Source organism: Colletotrichum destructivum, chromosome 2 (genome assembly GCF_034447905.1).
Source record: "Colletotrichum destructivum chromosome 2, complete sequence".
Classification (NCBI taxonomy): Eukaryota; Fungi; Ascomycota; class Sordariomycetes; order Glomerellales; family Glomerellaceae; genus Colletotrichum; species Colletotrichum destructivum.
Window position 1 is genome coordinate 429,982 of NC_085897.1, and position 20,300 is coordinate 450,281.

The 20,300-nt window shown below is 52.7% G+C and overlaps 9 protein-coding genes across 9 annotated transcripts; 4 read left to right on the plus strand and 5 right to left on the minus strand.

Moving 5' to 3' along the window:
• Positions 1-54: 54 nt before the first annotated feature.
• Positions 55-537, minus strand: CDEST_02316 (uncharacterized protein; the record flags this gene model as incomplete). Its single annotated transcript, XM_062918475.1, has 1 exon — positions 55-537. The coding sequence occupies one exon, from the start codon at positions 535-537 to the stop codon at positions 55-57; it is 483 nt and encodes a 160-aa protein (XP_062774526.1).
• Positions 538-870: 333 nt separating this feature from the next.
• Positions 871-2,185, minus strand: CDEST_02317 (uncharacterized protein). Its single transcript, XM_062918476.1, has 2 exons — positions 1,916-2,185; positions 871-1,837 (listed from the first exon to the last, which is right to left on the minus strand). Exons 1-2 carry the CDS (start codon positions 2,099-2,101, stop codon positions 908-910), a joined length of 1,116 nt encoding a protein of 371 aa, XP_062774527.1. The 5' UTR covers positions 2,102-2,185; the 3' UTR covers positions 871-907.
• A 725-nt stretch (positions 2,186-2,910) lies between these two features.
• CDEST_02318 (Putative Zinc finger C2H2-type) lies at positions 2,911-4,379 on the plus strand (the record flags this gene model as incomplete). Its single annotated transcript, XM_062918477.1, has 4 exons — positions 2,911-3,057; positions 3,191-3,548; positions 3,598-3,937; positions 3,992-4,379. The coding sequence occupies 4 exons, from the start codon at positions 2,911-2,913 to the stop codon at positions 4,242-4,244; spliced, it is 1,098 nt and encodes a 365-aa protein (XP_062774528.1). The 3' UTR covers positions 4,245-4,379.
• Positions 4,380-4,914: 535 nt separating this feature from the next.
• Positions 4,915-6,627, plus strand: CDEST_02319 (uncharacterized protein; the record flags this gene model as incomplete). The annotated part of the gene is made up of 3 exons (XM_062918478.1): positions 4,915-5,346; positions 5,399-6,254; positions 6,326-6,627. The coding sequence occupies 3 exons, from the start codon at positions 4,915-4,917 to the stop codon at positions 6,625-6,627; spliced, it is 1,590 nt and encodes a 529-aa protein (XP_062774529.1).
• A 204-nt stretch (positions 6,628-6,831) lies between these two features.
• On the minus strand, positions 6,832-9,706 carry CDEST_02320 (uncharacterized protein). The gene is made up of 9 exons (XM_062918479.1): positions 9,433-9,706; positions 9,260-9,382; positions 9,098-9,201; positions 8,917-9,039; positions 8,320-8,864; positions 7,973-8,246; positions 7,744-7,919; positions 7,495-7,675; positions 6,832-7,430 (listed from the first exon to the last, which is right to left on the minus strand). Exons 1-9 carry the CDS (start codon positions 9,471-9,473, stop codon positions 6,916-6,918), a joined length of 2,082 nt encoding a protein of 693 aa, XP_062774530.1. The 5' UTR covers positions 9,474-9,706; the 3' UTR covers positions 6,832-6,915.
• A 1,076-nt stretch (positions 9,707-10,782) lies between these two features.
• CDEST_02321 (Putative fumarylacetoacetase-like domain superfamily) lies at positions 10,783-11,568 on the minus strand (the record flags this gene model as incomplete). The annotated part of the gene is made up of 1 exon (XM_062918480.1): positions 10,783-11,568. The coding sequence occupies one exon, from the start codon at positions 11,566-11,568 to the stop codon at positions 10,783-10,785; it is 786 nt and encodes a 261-aa protein (XP_062774531.1).
• Positions 11,569-12,668: 1,100 nt separating this feature from the next.
• CDEST_02322 (Putative amino acid permease/ SLC12A domain-containing protein) lies at positions 12,669-14,836 on the plus strand (the record flags this gene model as incomplete). The annotated part of the gene is made up of 4 exons (XM_062918481.1): positions 12,669-13,168; positions 13,227-13,389; positions 13,603-14,165; positions 14,290-14,836. 4 exons carry the CDS (start codon positions 12,669-12,671, stop codon positions 14,774-14,776), a joined length of 1,713 nt encoding a protein of 570 aa, XP_062774532.1. The 3' UTR covers positions 14,777-14,836.
• A 2,350-nt stretch (positions 14,837-17,186) lies between these two features.
• CDEST_02323 (Putative glycine zipper 2TM domain, cyanovirin-N, LysM domain, Cyanovirin-N superfamily) lies at positions 17,187-18,494 on the plus strand. Its single transcript, XM_062918482.1, has one exon. It carries the CDS (start codon positions 17,348-17,350, stop codon positions 18,491-18,493), a length of 1,146 nt encoding a protein of 381 aa, XP_062774533.1. The 5' UTR covers positions 17,187-17,347; the 3' UTR covers position 18,494.
• A 1-nt stretch (position 18,495) lies between these two features.
• CDEST_02324 (Putative aldehyde dehydrogenase domain, aldehyde/histidinol dehydrogenase) lies at positions 18,496-20,234 on the minus strand (the record flags this gene model as incomplete). The annotated part of the gene is made up of 2 exons (XM_062918483.1): positions 18,496-18,802; positions 18,862-20,234. The coding sequence occupies 2 exons, from the start codon at positions 20,232-20,234 to the stop codon at positions 18,691-18,693; spliced, it is 1,485 nt and encodes a 494-aa protein (XP_062774534.1). The 3' UTR covers positions 18,496-18,690.
• Between the last annotated feature and the right edge of the window lie 66 nt (positions 20,235-20,300).

A 20,300-nucleotide genomic window follows, 5' to 3' on the forward strand; every position in this document is an offset into this window, starting at 1 on the left:
CCTTGGCCAGCCAGGGAGCCCCCGAGTCCTTTAATTAGGCACATGTCAAAGTTTCTAGTCCAAATCCTCATCAACGACCTTTACCCATCCCTTGTCTTCATTAGCAATGCACACATGGCATACCTTAGGGTCCTGTGGCAGGGAATGCGCGTCATCTGGGGAAGTAGCTTGGTTTTCGGCCGAGGCCATCTCCCGCCTACGACGAGCGGTCTCCTGGGCCAAGTCTTCAGTACGACGGGATCTGGCCTCGTAGCTGGCCACGAGCTGCGCCACGCGGCCATTGCCCACGGAACCGGTCCGTTGGATGGTGGACTTACCCACATCAGATTGCGTGTAGACGTCGGGCGATCCAACGGTGTTGTTGCGAGCCAGTTGGGTTTGCGAGGCCGTCGACTTCGGCTTGGTGGTCTTCGACGTTTCGGGCAGAGGGCCGGAGAAGTCAGCGGGGACGTCGGAGGGGCGGTTGTCTTCGAGCTGTCGAAAGACGCGCTCGCTGTAGGCCTCAGCGCTCGAGCAGTGTTCCGAGTGAGATGTCATATTGGAGATGTTTAAGTGGTCTGAAAAGAATTAAGAGGCTTGAGGTAGATGGCTGCTTCTAGGCTGGGAAGTATGCTGTCTCGTGAGAGAAGAAGCTTGCATACTACTGCCGTGAAGCTATATAAAAACCCCTGAGGACTGGTCTCTAAGCCCTCTGAATGACAACCAACGCTCCAAAGTTGGGCCAGACTCGTGAGAGAGATGCTGATTTGCAACAGCGATCATTGTTTTTTTTTCTTCGTTTGTTTTTTAAAACAAAGACTTGCCCCAACCCACATTGCCAGCTCTCAGACTTTCTACACAGTTAGGGGACAGATCCACGAACAATGTTCCAGAATAGAAAAGGAGCTGTGTTATTCTTTGTTCTTTGCTACAACCTGATCCTGTCGGATGAAGTCTGTAGAACGTCATCCTCATCTTGTTCGTCAGAAAATCCTTGCTCTACTTCATCACCTAGCTCCATACTATGTAAAGGTTGCGCCTCCTCGGCCAGGGTATCGCCTTGTAGCTGTTCTCCCCGGTACTGTGGGTTTCCAGTCACCTGTCGCCTTTTGAAGATCAGGAGAGTCGCGACCCCAGCCATGACCACGTTGACCCAGGAGAAGAAAAGGAACGGTCGCCCCAGACGAGGATTCATGCGTTGATCGTTAGGGAAAGTCTCGTCCATCGCAGCAAGATAACTGACGAATGACCTCGCGCACCAGAGATCGTAGAAAGCGGAAATGAAGAAGAATACAAAGGCTTTACCGTATGCCCCAAGACGTACATGATCCCACGCATTCTCACCGAGAGCCTCCATCTCTTCGTCTGTGCCTTTCGGATAAGCACAGAATGTCTTCATCCACCGCCAGCGACAAGCACACTTCATGCGACGAGGTTGATAGGCAATGGACCACTCGTTCAGTATCACCATAGACCCGTAAAACAAGGCAAAGATGGACCAGATGAACCGCGCCAAAGCGGCTTTGAGTTTGTATCGGGTCTCGTAGTTGTCCGCAAAGGCCTGGAAAAAAGAGTTGTCGCACTTTTCATGTCCAACCTTGCCGTTCAAGGGTACGCAGTCGTATATGACATTAGGCATCTGCATATCATCTGCGGCTTGGCGCATGTATGCCACCGGGTCGAACGATATGCGTGGGCCGGCGTAGATGACGCCGCCGAGATGGACGTACCACCCGTTCTGGATGTGCGCGGGACAATAGGGGCACTCCCACCCAAAAGCATTGGGAAACCAATAGAAGTCGAATAGCATCACTGGACCGTCGTGGCCGCGGAGACCTGAGAAGGGGATCCCGCGATACTGTGAGATTTCGTTAGACATCGCCTTCGATTGCCTGACAGCTAAGAAACGCAGGAGGACACGGGACATGTTGCATACTGAGACCATCGCCAGATCAGTCATGGCAACACCAAGGGTAGTCGGCCGATGCCGATTCGGAAATAGGAACGTGCCCGGGAGCATGAGGAACGCCGTCATCAGAACCGGTAGGGCGATGAGCCATCTGCTAGTGACGAGTAAAAGCCTAGCGGGCGACGCTGTCTGTCGCAGCCAGCGTCCCGCCATAGTTGCTTTAGGACAGACCGGTAAGGCTGACAAGAGTGGATGGTGTAGAATAAAGGCCTTTGTTGTGGTGTTTGGTGTGCGAGGTTGACAACGGAGAGATTCTCGATCTAAAGGAGTGAATTCGGAAACGCGCCGAGAGTGTCACGCGATGTGGCAGGCGACGGAGGACCTGAACCCCTGTCTCACTCCGCCACCACAAGCCGTCAGCGCTAATGTGTGAACCCAGAACCGCCCCCGCGCCCGCGCAATCAGAAGTTGTATGGCTTATGTGTGTGTATCGGTCGGTAAGGACTTGGAGTGGATATGGGAAAGTGACGAAAGTTGTCACTGCGATGAAACGGCATTAGCGAACAAGATAAGCTACAAATGAATACGTCGCCTATTCAAGATCAGTAAGATTGTGCTTGACGAATTGGTTGTATTGCCTTGACGAATGAGAGCCGCACTCTAATGATGTATGTTTGTTCCATCATGTCCTTCTGAAATACACTCACATTGAACGACTTGCTACACAGGTCACATCGTCAGTTCTTGAATCTACAAGTCAGTTAGTGACATCTTGGAGGGATTGTAACTTTAGGCCCCTTGTACATAGTAAACTTCCAAAAGTTGGCCTTAGTGAGGAGTCTCTCTGTCGCCATTATGGATGCCTCGTGATGGACCAAGAAATAAGCAAAGTACCGTTTGATTTGGAGTAGCCCAAAGCTGACTTCGCGAACAGCTCAAATGAAGTAGGTCGAAACCTGATCCAATACTCCCCTGATAGAAGCATCAAATGCTGAAATCTCCTTGGTGTTTTAGCCCAAGACATGAAATCGTACTTCATCTTGTTGTCTAGTTTCTGGGACTTGTATGACTTGATAAAACCACAAACAACAGTTGAATTCTTTTTGGTGATGTTCAGTGTGTCTATCCAGTGTTCTTCGACTTCCCAAGAGCCATCGACTCCAGGTATCGTAAGACACATCTAACACATGACATACGTGTCACCCTCTACAGTTCACAGAAATCCCGTTCCGTTGATGCTGCTGGTATAACCCCTGACTGGTGATAGTCTGACTGAGATTGGATGAGGCCTACAACCGTTAGAATTCGGATGTACAGATCGATGATGTGTTTTCGGTTTCAAGTTGGTTCCTGTCGTGCTACCCGGCGGCCATCAAGAGGGGAACCAAATTCAGTTTCACTCTGCATTGCCTCGGAAAACAGCCCCTTGAGTATAAAGCTTGTCTTCGCCCAACACATGTCTTTTCCTCCTTCTCCTCCTCACGGCCGGCACTCGTGGTGCTAAGCCACTCGCTCCTTACCACAATCTTTATCGCCGACCGTTTTCCTCGTTCTCTTTGGTTTTATAGCTTCGGGCCTCTTATTCTTGGACATTGGATCTTTTCTTGTGCCATCAATCAAGCCAGCAGGCCTACCACTCCTTCGTTCCATCGGGTAGTCCGTTTACATTTCTAGTTCGCCCCCACAAGGCTCTCGCGGTCCATCAGCAGTTCATCATCATCTTGCTACCTTTGAGACCGTTGATCCTTCGTGGATCCAGACCGGGAGCTGCGGGCCTCTTGATGAATACGACTGGAGCCTTTCGTCGACTTCATGTGTGCCTGCTGGGCAGCATAATGGGAAGAAGAGAAACAATGCGCCAGATTTGCCCGAGCACGATGGGAGCATCACTCCCGACCCGTCTTTACCACAAAATCAAGAAAATGTCGAGCGCGGCATCGAGCAACGCCTAGAGGCCAACACACCGATTCCCGGGCCGGTTGACAGACAGCCAAATGCACTGCGGTGCTCCGAGTGCGGATGCATCCACACACACCGATACTCTTTGAAGTAAGTCACGGAAACGCCATCCCGTCTGAAGATACTGTTGACACCTAGTTCCAGTCGGTGTAAAGTGAAACACCTCAGACCGTTCAAGTGCGGCGTGGGAGACTGCGCCAAAGGCTTTTATCTGAACAAGGACTGCGTTCGCCATCGCAAGGCCAAACATCCCGAGACGGTGGGGAACATCACGCGGTATTTCTGCCCTTATTCGGGCTGCAAACATGCCGAAGGAAAAGGCCACGGATGGTTGAGGAAAGACAACTGGAGGAGGCATGTTAATACACAACACCGCGGCCTGCAAAAAGCTCGGTAGTCGAGCTTCTTTTGAACGTACCGGCGTCTAAATCTTTGCCCAATACACATGCCATGCTCTACCAAATTCACTATGGCCATACGCCACTGTTGTTCTGATTGATGCCAAACAGAGCCCCTGACGGCCGCCAAATACATGCCAAAGAAAAAAGTCTCCTCCAGCCGTCAATGGCCAGCTTACGATTCAGGTCCCTAGCAACTAAGACTTGACGAGCGAGGTGGCAGTTTCTCGATGCCGTGAGTGGTCAACCTTACTGGAAACAAGCTACTCGCGGATACATGCGAACTGTGTTGGGCTTGGTGGTTGGCACTAGTGATCGCCCTACATGAATTAGGTTGTGACGATTTGCTCCATTTTGGTCTCAGCCGTCAGCACGGCGCTCAGCCGCATACAACCGGCCCATTTCAAGGGGATATTCTTAGCTCACCCTACATGCACAACAAAGGCACCGCGGGGCTGCAAACCTGGAGTGGGCAGTGGAATAGGTTGGTAGGAGTAGGGCTAGCCTTGGATAAGAATGTTGCTGTGTCTCGCCCAGTCAGCAGCACTGGCTGTTGCGGTTTCTCGTCCTTCATTTCCATTCCATATTCATGTGCGCCGTCCGCCCTCGTTCACCGAAGAAGTTGACAGCTGTAAGTCGAAAAATAACGCGCCGGTTGTCTATGTCGCCATGGTTTCCAGCTACTGGGAGCAAATGGACCTCTGGGTCCCAGGGACCGATGCCACAGGCTCGAAGAATCTGACCTGGGAACAACTCGACTTCAACCGCAACTGCTCTTACTGGGGGCATTGGCTATCGGCCATGCTTCAGACAGACTCTTGGGATCCAAAAACCACCATCGGAATGAGTGTTGAATCGGCGATGGAGTACTACGCGTCGGCCATGCCAAAGGGTTACACCACGACGTTCGATGAAGTGGCCAAGTGGTTCGCGTACAACATGTATCACACGCCTGTCCCGGAAAACTCGGAGTCCCCCGATTATTATCTCTTCAGCAAACGCTTCAACGACACTGTTTTGTACGGCCCAAAACCTCACTGCCCAACAGAATTTTGCAAGGCCGTTGGGTATACGGGGAACCAAGATCTGTGTGGAATCGGCGTAAGTAGCAAAGACTGCTGTCGAACCAGCCTCACGAGCTGACTCTCAGCAGGTGGTCGTGTCCTACTACCTCGAAGGAATACTGGCAACAATGTACCTCTTGGCCTTTACCGTCCACCAAATGCGACGACACCTGGACAAGAATGTGTACGAGAAACCCCGGCCGACGCAGAAACAAGGAGCCGGAGAGCGGATCTTGGACGCGTTCCGCGGGTCGCTGGACATATTTCTCGGCGGCGCCATGCTGATTTCCGTGGCTATGCTCGGCGCCTCGGTCTACTCCAGCGCGACCAACTTCAAGGAGAGGAGCGAATCGAACCCGGACCTCCCGACATCGGACTCGATCTACGAGATGGCCCTGGCCCTGATCGCGTCCAACTTCTCCGTCTTCCCGGTCATGCTGCTCTACGCGCTGGCCAAACACGACGGACACCGCAAGTGGCTGCACCGCTCGGTCCTGCTCCTCCTCTGGGGCCTCAGTGTCACCGTCGTCTACCTCGCGCCTAGGGGCGAGGTCGACTACGCGCTGCGGAAGAGCGGCCACAGGAACTTCGAATGCGACCAGCGTGGCTCGCAATACTGGAAGGCCGTAAAAGCCACGCAATTTCTGGTCATCGGACTGCCGCTCATGTGGCTCGTTGTGACAATCTTCCTCACCACCGGGTTCAAGATCCCGGGCATGGTGGACAGACCGTGGGTGAAGAGGTGGAGGTCCATGTGGCGCCTGTCGGTTGCCTGGGTCAACATGCTCATCATGTGGGCGATCCTCGCCTACTTCACCCAATTCCGCCAGAAAATCATCGACGCGGCTGGTGGCCTCGACAAAAACGACAAATGGACGTTTGGACAGGTTCTCGCGCTTGCGGCGTGGGTCCCGATCGTTGTCGAGATTCTCTACATCTTAGTTTGTAAGTGAGACTTCATGAGAAAGATACGCGCTCCCCCCTGCTTTCAAGGTACTAACCAACATGTTCATTAGTTGGCTTGGAAGACGGCTTGTCGGGTCATATGCCTGCTGGCTATCATGCAACACATGTCATTCAGTCAGAAACCAACATGGGCATTCCTCTCCTTGAACAGAACTACGGCATGAAACATGCTTCAACGATATCTTCAACGATGTCGCTAGCTACGACGCTGAGCTCTCCGATAACACCAGGCCAGGCGCAACCGACTGCGTGGGAGCCAAGCACTGGATACCAGCCAATCCACACGCAGCAGCAGCACCCTCATGTTCAGCACCAACAAAGCTGGGACGGTTATTACCACACAGGATGGTAGTCAAAGAATGATTAGATATGTAATGATGATGGCTTTTAAACATGTATATCTTGTCTAGCAGTTTGATGTTGTCGACAACCAATTCTATCACAAGTTCATCCGCTTTCATGACAATGTTTAGAGCAGACAAAACTTACAACTTCAAGCGATGAATCGTCAAAGAAGTATAAGCTTCTTGGTGAAATGTTGATTTAACTGAGGTACAGGAATTACCCAATGGCTCATTGATGGCTGATATCCCTTCAAACCCAGATTCCCAATGACCTTTTTGTACACCTCCTATCCGAACTATTTCCAAAACTGCCCCAAATCCATTATAGAGTAAGGAAGACCGTCTTGGGACTGGCTGCCCATCTGTTCCGCTATGGAGAGGAAATCCTCACTGGAAATACCAATGCTTTGAAGAAACTCGGTGTTGTCTGGCGTGTCCGGGAAAGGGCTGATCAGTGCCTGGGACTCGCTGAGTGTAGTCATCGAGACTAAGTCTGGCTCGGTGACGGCGACATTGATTGCTGCTGGGTCCATGATCGCTTCGATTGACGCGGATAACCTGCGTCGCTGGAAGTCTTGTTGACCGACCCGGGTGGCGAACTGCTCAAACAGCCACTCCAAGTGAACAAGTTCCGATTTCCGTACTTCGGCAACGGAGTTGCCTTTTTGTACCATTTCATCCAATATGGAGTGTGCCTGCTGGATATGGACTAACCTATCCAAGTCGGATGTGGAGGGGAAAATTGCATTTGCCATCGTTAAGTGAACGGCCGCACCGTAAGCATATTCAAGTTCGAATGGCAGAAAGACTTCTGATAGAATGGCAATGATCAGCTCTGCGTTGCCAAGAACAAAATTTGGACCAGGAATGCTCACCGAGAAGGCTATCCTCACCGGATAATATCTGGAGCGTCTTCATGGCAGACTTGATACCCGTCGAAACCAAGCTTCTCAAAGGGGTCGAGAGGCTCATTGAATCTCCTTGGTCGTCCGTTAAGCTCTCCAGTTCTTGTTTCAGGGCAGATAGAAATAGCGGTCTGGTGGCCATGATGACGCACTGGGCGATGAGCCAGGTAAGTACAATGACTTTGATTACACATCATAACAAAGCAGAGGTAAACCAACCTGATGATAGAGTAGAGTTACCCCTCTTGTCCCCTTTGGCATTGTGTCCACCGAGTTCTGAGACTTTGACCGAGTGATTCTCTGGATTTCCTGGGCGTGGCCAGCCAGAGTATGGAGAATGGACTTTGTCGCCCCGAGAAATTCGCCGAGTGGTGTTTTCTCGGACTTGTAAACAGCTAGAGAAAAGGATGTGAGCACTGCGTACATACAGGCGCTCATAGTCTCTTACTGGTGATAATCGTTGACAAAAGGTAAGACAGCTTGACTTGTAGGCCGAGCGTTGCATCACGTTGCGAACACGTACTCGGCGGCTGGAGGAGTGTCGTGATGTCGGTATCTTGTGTGTTCATGGGGACGCCCACGGAACAAGAGAAGTGCCGGTCCATGATGTACAAAGTCCACCATAGATTACGACAACGAGTGACGGTTTCTACCCCAAGCGTGTCCTCAGGGAGCTGAGTGTGCAGTCCTTCTAGCTGCGCTATACGAATCGCCTGAGCAATCTTGAGGCACAGTATCAGATGAGTGCGAGGAAGAGTTCAGGGACTTGCGATAATAAAGGAACGTTCAACTTACGTATAACTGGGCAGATTCTCTCTGGTATATGGAATACAGATATAGGCCTGATAGAGACAGCACTTCTATGGCTAGCAGACTGTCCTTCCATAACGATGTGGGTTCCGGAAGCAGGGACATGGCACGAACAAAGAACTTGGAACCAGGCGGCTCTTTGGGTGTTTTCGACCGAGAGAGAAACGCTTGGCCAAATGAGAGGACCAGGAGAAACTGAACGAACCACAGACGAGACTCGGCTGCTTTTTTCGACGCGATACCGTAGTAGAACTCCTCGAGGTCTTTCGTGAATGCCTTTTCGTCAATGAGCTGGTAGTTTTGACCGAGATGAAACTTGACGGTATTGAAGAGGTATAGTGCATGATCGTAGGAAGGTAGTCCGCTGATGTTAGGCTGCTCATCGGCGGTCGATGCTCTCCACTTGAGCACGTATATCTCGTTATTTAAAAAGCTGGGCGCACTGAAGGGAGCATCAAGTTGGAGTCTTTCCGCCATCATCAAGGTGAGGCGGGCGGTGAATGACCACGTAGACGACGGAGCGAGCCAAACTAGAAGGCGTTCGTCAGAACTCAACATGGAATTTTTCACTTCGTGACTTACTCCAGTTGCGTTTGTTGTGGTGGGTGTTCTTGATCGTGGTCGAAGGCAGCGTGAAGGGACTCGTGTAAACGCACTCTGGCGACTCACCCGCCTCGGATGACCTAGGGTCTCCGGGACGGAAATCTGCTCTCAAGTTTTTAGCAGACGTCGTGATCTTATCAACCAGATCAGGATCGCATACCACTTCCCTCGTCATCCGACCCAAGTGCGGCGTCGTAAGACCGCTTGCTGCCCGATGAAGGATGCTGTTCCGATTGTCGCCTGGGCCTCTCATGGTTTGCGCTCCTTAAATGCCTTTTTTCAGCTTATTGCGACTGAAGTTCAATCAAAGAGTCTCAAGTACCTCTCTGGCGATATCGCTTTGTTGTTCCCGTCTGAGTACTTGCATCTCATGACACGTCGCCTGCAGTTCGAGCATGGCTCGTCACCGGAACATTTGATCTTACTTTGACGACAACTGACACATCTGCTTTGAGTGTAAGAATCTCATCCTTTACTCGGTTCAAGGCGCCTTACGCATTAGTCGTGCGTCTTGACTTCCGTCGGTCGGAGTCCATGATTACTGCTTCTGCAGGTGGCCTTGTTCGTACAGTGAGTACCGACAAGCAATATAACTCGTAAGCCCCGCTGCGTGGCAACTCGTTCACCTTCCTGACATCGAACTGGCCTGATATTAGACGTAATGAGAGATGGGGAGATAAGAAGAGGTGTCATCAAGACCAGCTCTCCGCAGATAATGCTAGTGTTCACGAGAAAACTGGGAGACGACCACACCACCGGACGGGGAAGGTCTTTCCGGGAAGCGGGGTTACAGATAATATCGTATAATACCCCGCATAGTTTACTTTGCACGTCGCTGAATGTTGATCACTTGACAAGAATCCGGGGTTATGTGAACTAGCCCGCGTTGACGCCGGTATTTTCGGGCACGCGGGATCAGGTAAATTTACATCTGTTGCGTTTGTATTCATGAGAAGACTGGCAATAAGACTTGTTTAAACCGCACATCGATAACGCAGCTGTTGATGGTGGAAGGGGAGAGGGGGTAGTAGGATAATGATAACGTGCTGAAGAGAGGTGGCCACATGCCGTCTTCTTGTTGACAACACCACTCCAACCATTTATTAAACTCAATCGAACGCTGAGGCGATGCTGATTCTTTTCCAAATCCATTGGACCTTTAAATTCCGGGGGCAGTCTGCGTTATCTCCAGAAGTGAAGAATGTGATAATCCCAACCATCAAGCTCAAACAGGGTTTCGCAAGCGCGGATAAGTTGGCAGGGATCGGGAGCAGGGATCGGGATCATGGATCGGAACCGGGATCGGGGTGTTACATCAGAAGACTGCGGCTGCGTCGCTCTCGTTATTCTAACCATTTTAAGGTAAATGTGTGAGAGCCACTTGAAGTTAACGATTGATGAGCTTGTCCGGATTGGACGGACGCAGATGACAGAGGATAGATTTGAAATGATCACCGAACCGGTAACTGATTGATTATCGGAAGGGACATAGACTGATAAGCTACCAGAAGGCTGACCAGGGCGACCGATCGTATCTGCTGCGCTCATCTCCGATTTGTTATCTACAGGCATTTTAGTGAGTCTAGTGCCGGGACTTTTCTTACACTTATGTCGTGAGGATATTGCGCGGCCTTAGCAGACAATGAGACCCTACTGTGTTTGACTAGTCCAAAGATGAAATAAATGATGTGGAGAGAACACCTTTTGTATTGAACCTCAACTTGACGGCGCCATTAAGTCGGCCTTAGACTTTGCCGATTATCAGGCTATTACATGGCAATATTTGCGAGTTGAGCAACAATTGACTGCAGAATTTTCGGCAATATATTGATAAGATACTGTCCACTAGACGACATCAAACTCGATGGTCCCCCAACCCTCGAATGTGCAAGACCACCGGCCAGCGTCCACCATAGGCACCGCCTGCAAGCAACTACCGGGCAGTATGACCTGCCCCGCGGTGAACCCGACGTCGTACTTGGATAGCTTGTTGACCAGCCACGCCACCGCCGACAGTGGGTTGCCAAGCACGTTGCGGGTGTTGCCTGACATGACCTCTCTATTGTTGAAATGCAGGGTGCCTCTTGTGTTGCTCAACGTGAGGCCAGTCAGCCGGCGAGGGGTGCCGCCCAGAATGACGGCACCGGTGGAACCGTTGTCGGCCAGGGTGTCCGGGAGATCGATGGCCCAGTTCTGCACCCTGGAGTCGATGATCTCTATGGCGGGGATAGCGTAGTCCACGGCGTTGATGACGTCGGCGACGGTGACGTTCGGGCCCTTCAGAGGCCCCTTCAGGACGAATGCTGGCTCGAGCTCGACGTAAGGCTTGATGAAGTCTTTGCGGTCGAGAGCGGTTCCCTCGTAGATGAAGGTGCTTGCGAGGAGGAAGCCGTAGTCGGGCTGGTCGAGGCCGAAGGCGTCTTGCATGACTTTGGCAATATTACCCAGCTTGTAGCCCACCAGTCTGTCACCGTCTTGACTGATGGCATTTTCGACAGTGATCTTCTGGACCTCGAAGGCCGTGTCTGCATCGAGAGCAGTCCATCTCTTCGTTGGCGGACCAATGGGCTCCTTGTTGATGCGGGCAGTTCGAAGTGCCAAAGAGATTTCTCGAAGCTCCGAGTCCTGCATGGTATCTTGGAAGAAGGTCCAAAGAGAGGTTTGGGAGATAACGATTCTTGGTGATTGGTGTTTGGTCAGGTCGGTTTGATATCAGGCAACGAACTTGACGGTCTGTACTGAGAGGTTTCTTATGCCTCCCAAATCATGGACTTGGGCTCTTGTCGATGTGGGAGAGTTTGTTTTTTACCGAAAAGGCGGAGCTTTTGCTACGAAATCAAAGCAGCGGTAGTGAGCTCTTCGGCATACCCATTAGCTCCCGGCCCTTGTACCGAATCATCGACAACCCCCCCCCCGGATCATCTCAGGAAGAATGATACCAGTCCCTCCCTAATAGGAAAAAGTAAACTATCTGGGGGTCGCTTCTTTAGGAACAGGCTCGAGTATGACTAGATTAACATTCCCATTCCGGAACGCTGATCGGAAGCGGTCTCGGGATCACAAGCAAGCTTCCCGATCCTTGTCGACCAGGGCATTCGAGGGTTATTCATGCAGACTTCAGTTTATCTCGGCAATCACACCTCGATAGAGACTCTTGGGAGGTAGATCATATCTTCAAGATGAAGCAGTTGCAGCCTACGCTCATCCAGCCCCCCTTTAACTCTTGCACTAGCTGTCTCCGGGTGGGCTCTAACGATGGTATTCATGACTGACCCGTCTTCGTCCGCATGATGATACTATACTGCTTGTGTATGTATGCTAATCACCTGTGGCGTTTTTCAAATCTGTACTCCCGAAGCTCCCGGTCCAGGACTTGGTACGCCTTGGTGCCGATCCACGCCCAACTAACACAGCAAAAGCGGGAGGTTCATTGGGGTTACTGAGACCAACCGTGTTTGAAAACAGGGAACTTATCGCGGATGGTAAATCTGGGGTTATCGTTCTCCACGAGATCGTTGCCCACAGACGGGGCTGATCTGGGGTAGCTAGGTTGTCGGTATGCCAGGGACACACGAAGTCCCTCTGGCTCGAGGTTGGGTTTCTTTTTAAGTCGACGTTCACCACCGTTTCTGCCGTGCCGTCTCATCCATCTGCCCCTCCATGTTTTGTGCTACATCGAACGCATCTCACTCTTTGGAGAAGCAAACCTCCTCCGTACAATAGTGAGCAACATGAGTTCTCCGTCGATCGTCTCCGAGCCGAAGCCCCCCGTCACAATGTTTCCGACTGGAAGCAATCAGAAGACGGACGTGACAAGCGGTGAAGTCATCGACAACTCGGAGCACCTGCAGCGGCACCTCACACCTCGCCAGGTTCAGTTCGTTGCCATCGGCGGCTCGATCGGCACCGCCCTGTTCGTTAGCATCGGTTACGGCCTGATGCGCGGTGCCGGTAGTCTCCTTGTCGCGTTCGTCCTCCACGCGTTGGTGATCGCTCAGGTCAACAACTCGCTGGCCGAGATGACCGTCTTCATGCCTGTCAGCGCGGCCTTCATCCACCACGCCGGTGCCTGGGTCGACAGCGCCTGGGGGTTCATGATCGGCTGGAACTTCTTCCTCTTTGAAGCGCTTCTCATCCCCTTCGAAATCACTGCGCTGGACATGGTCTTGACTTTCTGGAGGGACGACATTCCCTCCGCTGCCGTCATCACTGTGTGCATCGTTCTCTACGCGTACGTTCTCAGTCTGGTCACCGAACGTCATCGTACTAAGACAGAGAGGCCTCTTCAGTCTTTGCAACGCCCTTATAGTCAAGTATTTCGGGGAGACCGAGTTCTGGCTGGCGGGAGGCAAGCTCTTGCTGATCGCGATTCTGTTCTGTTTTACCTTTATTACGATGGTGGGAGGTAACCCACAGCGAGATGCATATGGATTCCGCAATTGGTCAAAGCCGGTAGGACCTTACCTCTCCTTTAACGAACCTCTGGAGTAGCATTCTCGTCTCTCTTTCCCTAGTTTTCCGGGGTTTCCTTCGCGAAGGATAAGTACAGGATGAGGATGAAAGAGACAGAGCATGGGCAGTGATGAGAGTCCCCGCCAGCTCTGAGTCCTCCGCTCCGATCTCCCAGTTTTCGTTACCTGCATGAGCTAACAGGCTTTCCTCAAGGCACCCTTTGTAGAGTACATCGATAAAGGCGGCCTGGGTCGTTTCCACGGATTCCTTGCCGCGCTGTGGCAGGCCGCCTTCACCATCGTCGGTCCCGAGTACCTGGCCACGGTCGCTGGCGAGGCCCAGAACCCGAGGAAGACGATGAAGGCCGCGTTCAAATCGGTCTACTGGCGCTTCGCCATCTTCTTCATCGGCGGGGCGCTCTGCGTCGGCATCGTCCTCCCCGCAGACGACCCGACGCTGCTGAGCGTGCTGAGCGCCGGCGACACGGGCACCGGCGCGGCTTCTCCGTTTGTCATCGCGATGAAAAACATGGGCATAGGGGGCTTGCCTCACCTGGTAAATGCCCTCCTGCTGACCAGCATTTACTCGGCTGGGAATGCCTATGTTTACTGCTCGTCTCGAAGCCTTTACGGGCTGGCGTTGAACGGCCATGCGCCCAAATTTCTTACGAAGTGCACCAAGCAAGGCGTGCCCATCTATTGCCTGTTCGTCGCGCTGTCATTCGCATGCCTCTCGTTTTTAAAATTGGGCAGTGGTTCCGTGGTGGTGTTGACATGGTAAGTCATCCCAGTTTGCTGTTAACCATCACTGCATTGTTTAGACGTATGAAGGACGAGTTCCACAACCAGGAGACACCACAAATCCGTCGTTGTCTTCTTGTCATAGGTGCTGACCAGAAAGGCTTACCAACCTCATCACCGGTGGAACTCTGGTGACCTACATCGTCATCTGTGTCAACTACCTCTTCTTCTTCCGAGCGCTTAAAATCCAGAACTTCAGTCGGGCCGACCTTCCGTACCGCGGTTACCTTCAACCCTACGGAACTTGGATCGCCCTCGCATGGCTTGTGGCGGTGGAGATATTCTACGGTTATGCCATCTTCCTGCCTGGGCGATGGGACACGGGCACGTTCTTCAGCAACTACACAATGGCCATCATTGCAGTCTGCCTCTTCTGCGGGTGGAAGGCTTTCAGGCGCACGCGTTTTGTCAAGCCAGAAGACGCCGATCTGGTGGGGATCCGCCCGGCGTTGGAGGAACACGAGGCGGCGATGGCAATGTCGATGGCGATCAACGAAGACAACAAAGTGGGACTCCGCAGGCGATTAGCGCAGGTGGTGAGAGCCAACTTGAGTAGGGGTCGTCCGTTATGGAGCTCTCGGGGTTGAATTTACCACTGCCTAGGTCGGAGGGAGTCCACTTTTGAGTCTGTATTGCTCACTCCATATGAGGAAAACGAAAACGACGGTCTTCCCGCTGGGAACGCTGTCAACATATTTGAGTTCATGCTCACGATGTGTGGTTCCCTGTCTTACGGAATATATGATTAGTCGGGCTCCTTCGAGCTTGCAAGATTCCCAGACCGCAGTTCCTGTTCACACACCTATTCACTCCATCTAGTTACATTCTTTCTCTCTCACCCCAAGACATTCATTTTGCGTCCCGGGTTTGCAGAATGCTCTGGTTCAATACTCTATTCTTTGCTTTGGCTTCCTGCTTTCCAGTCTTTCAACCCCTGGTAGATGAACGAGGGATACGCTTTAGTTCTGGCATCAGCCGCTCCTGGGCCAGCCCCCCCCTCCCCTCCCCCCCTTGCCGTCAACATCGACTGGAGCTTGCAAGGAACCTGGTGTAAGGACTTCCTAGGAACCATGATTTCTTCGCAACGTGTTAATCGTATTCCAGGCATCTAAGTATCCCCTGATGATGAAAGCACCTTGCAAAGGAACAAGTGGGAAGGATCACAAGCATTGGTGTTCTAGGCACCCTAGCGTCTCAAGACACTGGATTCGAGCATAAATCGGTGCAGCCTTCCACATTTAGAAGCATTCTCGGGGCTCGTTGAGTCCGAAATGAAGACACTTTCAGTTCACACTATCTTGCTTTTTCGCTTAGTAGCCTCACGGCCACGTTGGATGAGGTAGAAGTAGGACAGTCTTGGTGGCGCGCCCGAGTGCAGGTTGTGGTCGTTGAGTGGTAAAGGCAGTAGAGCTGTGCTGAGGTGCTAGTCCATATCCAAGTAATTGTAGCCATGTGCCCAAGAGGTTATTAGCTGATGAGGTGAAATGAAAATTGTCACAAGCAGAATTTCTACATGCATTATCCATGGCCATTGGTCCAAGTGTTAGATCATAACAGTAGTTGGAGCATGCGTTATATTAAGAGTTGTTGTCTGCGTGTTGTCATCACACTTTGTTGACAAATTTAGCCCTCGACTTAGCGCCCGAGGATGACTTGACGCCGTTGTATTTCACCGCAGAGTCGTTGTTTCTATCTGCCCTGACGTATGACAGCTTTCTTAGTAGAGCTGTAACGTTTGCTACTACTTTGCCCTCGACTTTCAGACGCTGGTGACACTTTGGGTCACCTAGCCGAGTAGTAAGAACGCTAGCGACTATTGACGCTGCAATCAACGTGTCTTCAACTGTGTGATAATTAGTTGTTTCTAGCGCACGTGGTATCGACAGTAGGTCCTGCAACAATAATCTTGTCGCGCGTACCCGGTGAAAAGAGTACAAAAAACCGTTAATTCTTACGCCGCCACTCGTGATAATTCCCATCTCACGAGTCCTGCCATAGCAGCACGAATACAGATACAGCATGCTATGGTCTATCGCGGGATATGCATGTTGCAACAACAATAACAAAAATGTCGAGGTTTGGAATCCTCTCTGGAGAAGACTTGAAGGGCTTGGAGGTGTCTTCATTGCCTTTAGCAAATACCGTATAGCCAGTCCTTTGAGGCCTGCAATAGTACTTTTTTTTTCTGCCGACAGATGCTGCAACTACAGCCTTCCCAAGTAGTTTGCAATTTATTTGTTAGATACCTTTTCAACGAGACTAAGCGCGCGTAATACGTCACTGTCTTCAAGAACCCAAGGCAGTGTGATAATGACAAAATCGAATTCTTTGGTGCAAGACAAGTTGAAGCTGAATTGGCATCCGCCACAGCCGCAAGGACTGGGCATCCACGCAGCAACTGTAGGGCGCCACTCTTGATCAGCTGGTCTCGTGCGTGTATAACATCGGATACTACCCTTCAAGGTATCTGACACCATTTCCGTAACTGAGCCACTGTGGGGAGAAATGGGTCTGCAGGGTCCTATCATCTCGGGCTGAGAGCGCCGCTCTCATCGTGGCGCTGTTGGGGGTCTTGGGAGGAGATACTGGGTGGGGGGAATTGTGAGGGGTGTCAGGGGTGTGTGGGTTCTCAATGGACTCCCCGATGAGACCGTCTGGTTGTTTACTAGTTGCCTTCTGGCTCCGTTTGGTCCCCTTAGAAGCTTTCAGAAACATCAGGAGAAGATACGTGGCAGGGGGGGCCTGAGGGTTGCCCAGCCATGGACGCGTCTGTGTGTACAGAAACACGCAAAGACCCGTGCCGGCATCCGGGGCTGTGTCTGTGGCAGTGGGCCGTGAACCTTGACGCGGTGTTCCCGATTGGACCGAAAAGAGGATACGCGCGGACATTGCTGAGTCGAGACTTTCATGAGCCTCTCCCCACCATGAGGCGGCGGTGTAGATATTCTTAGGCATCACAAGCTTCGTGGGCGACGACCCCGTTCGTGGAGGCTCAAAGAAGTTTATATAACCTCCGTTTCCCCGCATATTCAGGGTCAAAATGCCTGACAAGTTTGACAACTGATCTGGAACATCATCACTAAGAACCACGCTCCCCCCTCCCGAAGTTCGATTCCGTTCCAAGTACACATCATCATCACATCAACACTTAATACATCATGAGCCACTACAACAACAACGGCGGTTACCAGCAGGGTGGTTACCAACAAGGCGGCTTCCAGCAGGGAAACGGAGGTTACCAGCAAGGCGGATTCCAGCAGGGCGGATATCCCCAGGATCGTCCTCATGGCGGTGGCGAGGCCAACTCATACTACTCCCAAGGAGGCCATGAGCAATACGGCCAGGGCCAGCAGGGATACGGCCAGCCTCCCCAGCACCACCAGCAAAGCTTTTCGCCTCCCCCATACCAGAACCAAAACCAGAACCAAAACCAGAACCACGACAGCTACAATCAGGGATACCGCAACGACGGCCCGCCTGGCTCCGCCGGTCCGGGAGGCGAGGACGGCGAGCGCGGCCTGACCGGTGCCTTGGCCGGCGGTGCTGCCGGAGCCTTCGGCGGCCACAAGGTCGGCGGTAACTTCGGCCACAGCAAGACGAGCACCTTCATCGGCGCCGTCGCCGGTGCCTTTGCCGGCCACAAGCTCCAGGATGGCGTGTCCGACTGGAAGGACAAGCGCGACGAGAAGAAGAACGAGGAGAAGAACGACCACGACCGGCCACACGACCGTCCTCAGGAGCACCACCACGGCGGTCACCACAGCAGCCACCACGGCGACGACAAGCCCCGCAGCGGCAACTATGCCGGCAACTTCACCAGCTCGTCTCGGGACATCCGCCTCGACGCGCACGGGGAGTACAACCTCCACGCCTCCTGCAAGCGCCGCGACGGCGAGTGGCAGAGCAGCACCATCAGCCTGAACCGCATCCTCGAGAACGACCAGGGCAGCTTCCGCTGGTCCTCCGGCAACAGCAACGGCGGCGGCGACTCCTCCGTCACGGTCCAGCAGGGCGACACGCTGCGCAACATCGCCGCCCGGTTCAACGTCGGCTTCGAGGAGATCGCCCGGCACAACAACATCCCCAACCCGGACCAGATTTGGCCCGGTCAGGTCCTTCAGATCCCTGGCCGCGGCGGAAACTCCTCCGGCGGCAACTTCGGTGCTTCCGCCCGGGACGTGCGCCTGGTGCAGGGCGGCCAGGTCCTCGAGGCCGAGCTGTCTCGGAACGGACAATGGGTCCGCAGCTCCGTCAACCTGGACGAGAGAATAGGAAACAACAACGGAACCCTTCACCTTGTTTAAGAGTGGTTGCAGTGGCAGGCGAAAATTAGGTTGAATTTTAGCGGGACTCGATAATGAATATGAAGCCATCAGACAACTGTTCTTGTCTTTGAACAGTAACACATTTTCTCCTTTTCTTAGACTATGAAATGTGTCATGATGCAGATGTCAAGAGCCAGATTACACTGGACTGCACTATCTGGTATCGTGTCTGACACTCACAAGTTGGCACTGATACCCCCGGTAATTATCGTCTTGATTGTCAAATAATCGTCCAGGCCGTACTTGCTGCCCTCTCGTCCAAAACCGGAATGCTTTACACCTCCAAACCTGCCATTTTTTTTTAGTTCGTGTCTCAACATCATTAACAGGATTTCCATTGGACTTACGGCGCGGAAGCATCCGAGATCACGCCCGTGTTGATGGCGACCATCCCGAACTCCAACTGTTCCGATACGCGATGAGATCTGGCCAGGTCGTTCGTGATGATGTACGACGCTAATCCCACTTCGGACTTGTTGGCTCTCTCGATGACTTCCTTTTCGGTGTTGAATCTCGCCAGCGCCGCCAGAGGCCCGAAGGTTTCTTCCTGCGTGACCTTCATGGAGTCGTCGACTTCACCCAGAACCGTGAGCTCATGAAAGTTCTTCCCGATGGACGGCAACCGGTTTCCACCAAGAAGGACTCTGGCGTTCTTGCTGACGGCGTCCTTGATGTGCTCTTCCACCTTGCCGACACCGTTTGTCAGGGGACCATGAGTAACAGCCACATCGGTGCCGTTACCGACGCGGAACTTCTTGACCTCCTCAACGAGTCTCTCGCTGAACCTGTCGTAGATGCCTTCCTGGACGAAGATCCGGTTGGCACACACGCAAGTCTGACCGGTAACCTTGAACTTGGAAACCAGAACGCTCGAGATGGCCGTCTCCAGGTCCGCGTCATCGAACACGATGAAGGGGGCGTTGCCGCCCAGCTCCAAGCTCAGCTTCTTCAGCGTGCTGCTGGACTGCTGCATCAACAGCTTGCCGACGCGAGTCGAGCCCGTGAACGATATTTTCTTCACGGTGTCCGACTCACATAGCGCGAGACCGAGCTGAGGCGTGCTCTCCAGAGCCGTGACGACGTTAAGGACCCCCGGAGGCACGCCGGCGCGCTCACACAGAACGGCCAAGGCGTTGGATGAAAAGGGCGTCAACCCGTCCGTCTTCATGACGACGGTGCACCCGGCTGCGAGAGCCGCAGCAACTTTTCGGGCGCCCATGGCCAGGGGGAAATTCCACGGCACGATCAGCCCGCACACGCCGACGGGTTCTTTGATGATGCGTGTTCTGTAGGTCGGGTTGCTGTGGGGGACGGTATCGCCGTAGATGCGCGAGGCCTCCTCGCCGAACCACTCGAAGAAACTCGCCGCAAAGAGGGCCTCGCCCTCGGCGTCTCCCTTCGCCTTGCCGTTCTCGGCCGTGATGATCTTGCCGAGGTCTTCTTTGTTCTCGACCAGGAGATCGAAAATGCGTTTGATGATGCGTCCGCGCTGGCGACCAGAGGTTGCCTTCCATGTTGGGAAGGCCTTGGCCGCAGACTCAATGGCGGAGTCCAAATCGGTGATGGTGGACTCGGGACATGTCCCGATGAGATCCTCTGATGCAGGGTTGATGACTTGGAAGGTCTTGCTTGATGTCGACGCCACCCATTTTCCGTCGATGTACGATTTCTCGACAAAAAGGCTAGGGTCCTTCAGGGAGCTTGCAAAAGAGGACGGCATGATGGAGTATGTGCCGTATAGTACAGAACTATGAGGGAGAGTCTCGGGCAGAAGGAACCTTTGCCC

Coding starts and splice junctions, on each gene's coding strand:
- CDEST_02317 (XM_062918476.1), bottom strand. CDS start 2,101: ATGGCGGGACGCTGGCTGCGACAGACAGCGTCGCCCGCTAGGCTTTTA. Junction 1,838..1,915: donor CTGATCTGGCGATGGTCTCA/GTATGCAACATG, acceptor GAAATCTCACAG/TATCGCGGGATCCCCTTCTC.
- CDEST_02320 (XM_062918479.1), bottom strand. CDS start 9,473: ATGGACTCCGACCGACGGAAGTCAAGACGCACGACTAATGC. Junction 8,865..8,916: donor CCACAACAAACGCAACTGGA/GTAAGTCACGAA, acceptor AACGCCTTCTAG/TTTGGCTCGCTCCGTCGTCT. Junction 8,247..8,319: donor GAGAATCTGCCCAGTTATAC/GTAAGTTGAACG, acceptor CTGTGCCTCAAG/ATTGCTCAGGCGATTCGTAT.
- CDEST_02323 (XM_062918482.1), top strand. CDS start 17,348: ATGAGCCACTACAACAACAACGGCGGTTACCAGCAGGGTGGTTACCAA.